This window comes from Drosophila pseudoobscura, chromosome X, assembly GCF_009870125.1.
Source record: "Drosophila pseudoobscura strain MV-25-SWS-2005 chromosome X, UCI_Dpse_MV25, whole genome shotgun sequence".
NCBI lineage: Eukaryota > Metazoa > Arthropoda > Insecta > Diptera > Drosophilidae > Drosophila > Drosophila pseudoobscura.
In genome coordinates, this window is record NC_046683.1 from 8,848,386 (window position 1) to 8,857,520 (window position 9,135).

The 9,135-nt window shown below is 47.2% G+C and overlaps 1 protein-coding gene across 1 annotated transcript; it reads right to left on the reverse strand.

The window, feature by feature from the left end:
* Positions 1 to 302: 302 nt before the first annotated feature.
* Cyp6v1 (Cytochrome P450 6v1) lies at positions 303 to 4,250 on the reverse strand. The gene is made up of 3 exons (XM_001355006.4): positions 3,214 to 4,250; positions 1,105 to 1,926; positions 303 to 747 (listed from the first exon to the last, which is right to left on the reverse strand). Exons 1-3 carry the CDS (start codon positions 3,679 to 3,681, stop codon positions 469 to 471), a joined length of 1,569 nt encoding a protein of 522 aa, XP_001355042.1. The 5' UTR covers positions 3,682 to 4,250; the 3' UTR covers positions 303 to 468.
* Positions 4,251 to 9,135: the final 4,885 nt, after the last annotated feature.

The window sequence follows — 9,135 nt, forward strand, 5'->3', positions numbered from 1 at the left end:
ATGCACCACAGAGTGCTTTGCCAGCCCTGGCCAGAGGCAAGCAAAAAAACCTGAACGTCTGTTTATGAGTCTTGAGTGACTGGTCCGGTCCGGTCCGCCCCACGCGGTGACGTAGTCCCCGTAGTAGCAGTGCAAACGGAACCGCATCGAATCGAACCCGCCGCCGATCAGGCCACCGGGCGCAAAGGCAAAGCCGCTCGCTCTGATAAGCTATCAGTCAGTGCCGCCCCCCTCAGACCCCGCCGACCCCATGCCCCCGGGGTCCCGCCTTCCACGGGCAATAAATAAAGATAAAATGTATAACATTTTCGTTGCAAAATACGGGTAAAAAAAAAAAGAAAGTAGCAAAGTTTATTTGAGGCATGCCCTGGTATATACAATGTGGCAAATGATGACGATGACGACGATGACATAGATGGGGCTAATAATGGGGCTGCTTCTGCCAACGACGGGGATGATGACAAGGCGCTATAAGCAGTCGGCGACCTTGAGGTAAATGCGGTGTTCGCTGGCCAAAAGCGCGAACTTGGCATCGAAGCTGATGCGCTCGACAGTCTTCTCACAGAGCTCGACCCGGTGCCTACGCAGAAAGTATATGAGTCCCAGCTTTATCTGCAATTGGCCAATCTGCATCCCAATGCAGTGCTTGGGCCCGGCGCCGAACGGCAGATACGACATCGGGGCCTGATGTGATTTATTTTCGGCGCTAAAGCGCTCCGGATCGAAGCGTTCCGGATCCGGCCAGTACTGCAAAAGAGAGATTTTACATTAAAAAAAAAGCAAATCTAAGACAAAAATGGATGGATGATTGGAGGTCTATCGACGTTGTGTTATTTCTAATTTCTAGTGCAGTTTGACATCGCCCGACTGTTCCTAATGATAGATAGTCGTGGGCTCTAGTTAAAAGTTCCTAGAACCATATAAAATATTAGATAGCAAAGTTCTATTAATTTCTGTGGTAGCCGAAATTCGATTCGACTCGATAAGATTGGGAAAAACTAAATAGAACTTTGTATACTATCAAATGAATTTGCCAATTACTGACGCACAAAAAAACTAGTTATATCTGGATAGCCTGCCGTTTGGGCTTCCTCCCATCCTCACCTTTGGGTCATGGTGTATGGCCAGATTGGATATATAGATGGGCATGCCGCGACGGGCATAGCACTCGGCGTGCGGACGGAGCGAGTAGAAGCGCTTCTTGTTAATGGGGGTGCACTCGCGCTCCAGCAGCGGCACAATGGGGTACTTGCGGTGCGTCTCCTCGACGATCATTTCAAGGTATTGCATCCGGCCGATTAGCTCGTAGCTGAGCGACCCGGCCGGGGACTCCTCGAAGGTCTCGCGTATCTCGCGCCGGAGCCGGGCCTGCATGAGGGGCTGTTTGGCCAGCTCGTAGAGGGCGAAGGAGAGGCTGGACGAGCATGTCTCGATGCCGGCCACCTCGAAGCTGGCCGCCTGGGCGGCCAGGAAGTCGCGATGATGCGTGAAGTGGGACTTGTCCTTCTGCAGATCCGCCTCCTTCTTGAGCGTTAGCAGCATCTCGATGAGATCGTTGCGCAGGTCGCCGCCGCGCTCCCGCTCCTCGATCACCAGCTGGATGACCCGGCGCAGAAACTCCGCATGCGGCTCCGTGAACAGACGGGGCCGCAACAGCGGCACCAGCTTGGGCAGGTAAAATATCACGAAAAAGTCAATTATCCGCCGCACATTCGGCCGGAAGATGTCCTGACAGTGTGAACCAATCTCCGACTGCGTGCTCCTCAGGCTATACGATCTCAGGCCGAAGGCGATGCTTGCGATCATGTCCGTGTTATACAGATCGCACACGTCCTTTATGCTCACGATCACGCCGCGTGCGGAGGCGTCGCTTCTCCGCATATCGCGCGTCAGTCTCTTCAGATAATATTCCAAATCGCAGCCAATCTGAAAAGAGCAGCTAACCATTAGGATTTTGACATTTAAGATTATATCTCAATATGTTTAGCATACGCTCAGATATGATCAGAATGAAGCATCTGCGATTCCATAAAGCTATATATATATACTCTTTAAAGGAGAGAATATATTAATTTGATCCCATAATCTATTATTAGATCTCTCATTAATGAATTGCATGCAATACAAATTAGAGAACGTACAAGAGATAATACATAGGTGTGCTGGATCCATCATATATCTGATAGAACGATGGATCTGGAAGGGTATCTAAGAGGTGTGCTGGATCCATCATATATCTGATAAAACGAAGGATCTGGAAGGGTATCTGAGACTCTCTTTCTACAAAGTTTTATTGTTTTTCCTAAATGCATTTAGCTATATTTTGATCAATGTGAAAAAAAAACAAGTTTGTCACTAGGCAGCACGGCTATGGTCTTTTTCGGCACTGTCCAACAAACTTTCGGTTAGTCCAAACAATTAGTGTGAATGTCTTTATTGTTTAATTTGACAAAAAAAAAAGCAAAAAAAGGCACACCTGTTCGGATCACACTGGCCAGCAAAAAATTTCGACTGCAAGTTTTTTTATTTTCATTTTTCTCAATTTTTTTTCATGGTTTAAACTTAACCATGAGGTGTTTGGTTTATATTAAAGAATTTTCAAAATGGCAAAATAAAACAAATTGTTTTGTTTGATTGTTTAAAAAAAAATCTGGACTTTAAACTTTAACAAATCCATAGAGATTGCAAATGATTCGTTTAAAGCCTCTATAAAACACTTAATTAAGAAACAATAAACCGTATATCTAATCAAAAAAAAAGAAATTTAACTGTTGTAAATTTTGAAGCCGGAACTAGCCGCTTTCAGTTATCGAGCAGCCACTGTATAGCATATATTCTCCGCGGGCCAACATTCGATACTTTCTGACCTTTGATAAGAATATTCCAAATCAACGCAAGAAAGAAATATAAACAAGAAATACAAAAAAGAACCTGCGATGATAAGGCGACAATTTTGACAGCCTGGAGAGTCTCTTTTTTATCAGCGTGATATGACTGCACTCCACACCTATAGCAGACCTATTCATATTGGTGGATAGTGCAAATATTCTCCGACACGCCTACTCGATCAGCGAGATAATATTTGCTTCCCCTCTCTAGCGCCTCATTTTGTTGGACAGTGTAGGTTTTAAAAGTTCGTGGTAGGCGATCGACCGACATCGAATGTTACTCTCTCTCTCTCTCCCTTTCTGTTGCCCCATTCCAGTGACTCACCTCCTCCATCAGCGAGAACATTTGCTTAATTTTCGCCCCCGTAAAGACGGGGGACAGCCTCGTCCGTATTTCCCGCCACTCTGGCTGCTTGGCGAAGAAGAGGTTGAGCGAGCCCATCTTGTCGTGTCGCAGATCGCACTTGGCGAACCGATTCGAGAAGCTCACAAAGTCCTCGACGAGCACGGTCCGCACCAGCGACAGGTCCCGGATGAGGAGCGCCGGCTGGTGGAACAGGTAGATGCCCACGATGGGCTCATTGCGGAACCGCTCGTCGAAGTAGAAGCGACGCAGCTGCAGCGCGAACGACTCCTCCAGACGCAGCACCTTGCTGAGGTTCCCCAACAGATGCGCCGGCTGCACGAACTTGACGCGACGCCGCTGCCAGTAGACATAGGTACGGCGCGACCACACGAACACGGCCGTCAGGATGGTGACGATGGCCAGCAGTATGTTGGTGGAGTAGACCATTGTGGCGGTGGCGGAGAGAGATGTGATCTTCTCTCTGCTGGGGACGCTGTTTCTGCTGACGTTGGCGTTGGCTTTGCTGCGACTGCGAGTGCTGCTACTGCGTGGAATTCCTTCTGTGTGTGCGCGTTTTTAGCTCGTTTTTTTACAATTAAATAAATAAATACTTAACAAAATTATATCACATTTGTACAAAAAAAGCCACTAAATGCTAACTATGCGACAATGAAGAAGCAGCAGCTTTCGCGGCAGAAAAAGGGAACCGCGAATAAGACAAACAACGCAAAAAGAGTCGCACAGAAAGAGACGCGCACAGACACACACACATACGGACAGACAAAGAGAGTACAAAAACGCGGAACCGGAACAAGAGAGAGCGTTGAACAAATAAAAGAATAGTAATAATAGTATTAATAAAAAAAAGCACGCTAGTAAGCACCACAACGACGCCGGCACGACAGGCCCCAAAAAGCAACAGAACTGGCCGAGATGCCGACGCCGCTGCCCAGCGAGCACTACTATCAACAGGCAGCGGCAGCGACGGCGGCAGTGTATCAGCAAAACAAAGAAACAACAAAAAGCACAAAGCAAAACCGCAGCAACCGCAGCAGCAGAGAGTAACCTCAAATGCAGAGAGTGGCAGCAGCAGAGAGCAGCAGAACAGTTCACAGTCCACAGCCAGCCGACGCCGATGCTGACGCCCCCATCATCTGCTGATGCTGATTAACCGCAAGAGTGTTTGCGGGGGGCAGAGGCAGACATAGCAGCCTGGGATCGCAGAGAGGCAGAAAGAACAAGAAAGAGAGAGCGAAGCTGTAGAATTGAAGTCGCGGCGCGACGCTGCGCTAAGCTGACGGCACAGTGGGATCGAAGTCGAAAAGTACTGTTACTGAAATCAAAATTCTCGACATCATTAGAATTGTTTCAACAAGCAAACATATGTACACATGTATGTATAAAGCATGCATACGAAGAGCAAGATGTTGCTCCCTGCAACCACAAGATATCGAAAACCAACAGAATTATGAAAATGTTTCAATTAGATTAATTCTAGATAGATCTGCAGTGTGTGAACACTTTTGCTCTACTGTACGTTAGTTATTCAGCAGAGAGCGAAATAAAATGCGAGCTGCAGAATTGCAGTCGCGGTCGCTGCGCTGCTTTCTTTTCTGGCACATGGCAATCAATCCACAATTGAATCGGAATGGAGCAAAACAAAGCAAATTTATGCATACATATGTATGTACAAGTAAACGCAATACGGAATGCTCGCAATTATTTGCAATGGGATACAACAGAAGAGTAGTTTTTGTTAAACATATTTATGTACATACATATGTACGTACACTCGCCCAGCATTTTTTTCACCACTGTACTCGAATGGTTAAGAGCACAAAGTAGACCGCAAATAAAACTGACGATTAAAAGCAAAACAGCGATAACAATAGCAACGTAGAGACGTGGACTGCTGCCGCTAGTGCTCCACGTGACGACGTCGCCCGTGTCAGCGACAGCGACAGCGAAGAGAGCGGCAGAAAAAGAATGGTTCGTTCGCTCGCGGGGGGACAACGATTTAAAAATAAACTTGCGAATTCTCTTCAACTTTTTTGTAGCTGTTCTCTTCCCTCTGTGCTCGTTCTTTTTCTTGTATTCTTTGCGGTTCAGCTGATTTTGTTTTTCTTTCACGCGGCGCTTCTGCTGGCAGGGCTGGCTGCCAGGGCACATATGACCCCGACCAGGGCTGCACTTTCTACAAAAGCAGCACTGGTAGGAGCGTGAGTGGGCGCCAAATTTGATTTCAATAATACTTTTTACCCACTATTTCACAATTCTTCCTCTCTCTTTCTTCAACAGAAAGAGCAACTGCACTCCGTTTCTCACTCTCCCTCTATGCAAGAACGGACATCAGAACTTCCTCTTCCCCATCGAACAACTTATCTCTTTCTTCCTTCAAGGACAGGAAAAAGGAAACTCCGTTTACAACAATTGACAGAAATTTGCACTTTTGTGGAAAACTTTCACATTTCTCAAGATTTTGCCCTGCTCTCCCCACTTCCATCATATCATATCCTTCTCTTTCACCTCCTCCTGGCATGGGTAAAGAGTGTGCCACAGTTACAGTTACAAATGTGCAACATTTCCGGTGTGGCGCCGCTTGGGGGATAGCCAAAAACTGTTTTGGCCACATTGATGGCTGCATATACTCCATGCATATGTTGGCAAGAGAAAGAGTGAGCGAGAGAGGGAGAGAGTGAGGTAAGAAGCGGTGTGGGAAAGAGGCCGGGAGCGTGTGTAAAGGAGTGGAGTCTTGCTTTGATTAAATTTCACGCACGACCGCCGCTTCGCCAGGGGGAACAGAGGTTCAATTTGGATTTGGAGACTTTTTGGGGAGAGAGCGAGAGTGAGAGGGCAGACACAGAGACACACAGACACGCGTTCGCGTTGACATTTACCGCTGCATTTCGATTTGCATGTGCCTTGCGGATGGTTGCGTTGGAGGGGGGCTAGAATGAAGTAGAGGCGGCGATGCCCTACCAGAGAAAGGTATGTTGACTTTTAGCACATGTTTGCCACGAAACTGTTAAAATATCGTGGGCATCATTAATGTTTCTACAATGCAATTTTATGTCTATGCGTATGAGCATGTATGTATGTATGCAAAGTATATACATATGTATGGTTAAAGGGTATCTAAGCCGCCGGCTGCCGAAGCTGGAATTTGATGTGTTATTTGCACTGTCGCTTTGTCGCTGCTTTGTCGCTGCTTCGTCGCTGCTGCGTCGCTGGCGATATGTCAATAATCGTTGTTGCTTATGCACATAACGGCTCTGCAAATACAGGGGCGCACTTGTCGCAGCACCCATCACATCACCCATCGCCCACTGTCCACACCCCCCGGTCGCTTGGTGCACCCCCGCCCACACCGTACACCCCATCAAAATCCGCTGAGCGAAAATCAAAGCCGTCTCAATCAACAAACAAAGAGACAAACAAACAAACAAACAAATAGTGAGACCGGAGAGCGGGGGAGAGGAAGACAAACATTTGTGTGCGCTTTTCCCGCCCAAGGAGTGGGCGTGGAGGGGTCGTGGCGGAACGGAACGGAACGGAACGGGTGGCATTTGCTTTTCCTATTTAGTTTTGGCTGCAACTTTGTTTTCCTTCCATTTACGCTATTGACATTGGAAATCTTTTAATTATTGTCACGCCTCGCATACACCCTTCCTCTCTCTCTCTCTCTTCCTTCGGCATAGTTTCCCCCGTCCGCCCCTCCGACACCCACTTGGTGTGGGAGTGGCGTCAGGTGGTGGCGGTGATGATGGTTCGGCATGTCGTGAGGATTATATGGGGATTAGTTCTGGAACACTGGGAGGGTATACGATCCAAGAAAAGCTCCACACAACACACTCGCTGGTGCTGCTGCTGAGGGATGGAGAGCCTCCGGTCCCTTACCTGCCGCCACAGACAATAGTTTCCCAACCGATTTCCCCTCTCCCCTTGAGGGAAGTTTCATTCCCATATCTGTTCGAACGCTTCAGTGGGCTATGTCTTCCACATTCCACGTACACATACATATCTCTCAAGGAGCGATCTGCCTGGCTGATCTCTTAGATCCTTCCACCTGCCCGCATTCCATGAGGATGCCGCACTGACCAGCGCCTACCGTACCTCCCGCCCTTTCGGTCCATGCATGGTCCAGTAATCTCTCTGTTTCGGGGGCAAATCCTTGCACATGTGCGCGCCCTTGATGTTGCACCGCCTTCAGCGGCGGTGCAGCGGCGGTGCAGCGGGGAGGGGAGTGAGTGTGTGGCATGGATAAAATGCGCAAAATAGATGCGTAATTTGACGTTAATGTTACGCTAATAATAATCTGTCAGCCGGCATTAGATGGGTAGATGTGTAGATGTGTAGATGGTAGATCCTCAGATTCTCGGATCCTCGGATCCTTCGGCAGCTGATCTTTATCGAATGCACTCACACACACGCACTCCCTTTTGATGCCGATCGTGTAATGTGCTTAGCCCTTCTTTGGACTCACTCCACTTCTACTTTGCTCTCTCTCTCGTCCGCTTTCTTTTCGCTCTTTGTTGTGTTTGCCATTTTGACGGGTTTCGATTACGTTCTGCTTCAGCCTCCCTTCCCCTACTCTCTCATCGGCCTGCTCTCTCATGTGTGTAATCCACTCTGCTCGTTCGTTGCGTTGCTCAATGTTAAATGGTGCGCGCCTAAGTTGAGCAAATTTCCCCAAGGCCTCGAAGGACTTTTGCGCACGCACCTCTTTGTCCCATTTAAGCAGATACTGTTTTTTATGCCCTCGCAAAGAGTATTACTATTTACACCAGATGTTTTTCAGCGCGGCCAAGCAGCCACGAGGCCCTGCATTTAAGAGGAGACGTTTATTCAGTCGGAGAGTAACATTTCTCTTCAAAACTTTTCTGTGGCAAAAGTTCAAGCTCAAGGTTAAAACGCGTTAGCCGATGTAAAGAAGTAAATCCCAAATCCCAATATCCCAAACGTGCGAGAAGTGATTGCTAGATCAGGGGCAGGGGGAGGCCGAATCGTGATGCATTTATTACAACAGCAAATACAACGGAAAGCTTCGTTATGATTGCATGTGTGTGAGTGAGGAATAGGATGTCCGCTAATGCAAACAAAGCTTAACCAAAGCACAGATCGAGAGAGTGATAGCGAAACGAAGAGAGGCGAGAGCTGAAGTCGAGAGAGAGAGAGCTTCTGCATAGGCCGCTGCCGTGAGTGAGAATATATATGTGTGTACATAAAGTATGTGCATATGTACATATGTATGTACGTAGATGACAATGGCATATAGTGGGCAGTGCAAATGACAAACAATAACGGGGACTTATATACATACATATATTTAGCTGCTGCCTTACCACTGGCCTATGATCTATGTTTTATCGTAACGGCTGATTAACCCAACAGCTAGTGAAGATTATTTTCTTGTTTTTTTTTTTTTAACTTACCAAGAGAAAAAAAGGAGGATAACCCTGTGTATGGACCTTGACTGTCCACAGCGCACCACGCGAGCCTGCCCGCCCATAAAGTCAAAACCCAACAAATGCAAAGTCAAAACGCAGACCAAAATCCTCAAGAAGCAAAAACCCAAAACATTAAAAAGAACTTAGAAAAGTGGAAAGGAATGGAATGGCACGGAAAACAATCCTTTCCAGGAACCCTTTCCAGCCCAAAAAATGGCACCCAAATTCGAGCGATTCCAGCGGCGGCAGCGGCCCTGCACTAGAAACCTACAAACCTAAATAGATCGGGTCAAGTTCTCGGTAAAGAGTTGACCCCTAACCCAAAAAAATGAACACATAAAAAACATAAAGGCGAACAAAAAAATCACAGAAAAAACTGGCACGCAAAAAATTACAGAAATACAAGGCTGCAAAAAAGTGGACAAAAAGGGAAGAGAAGAGAAACGGATCGTAA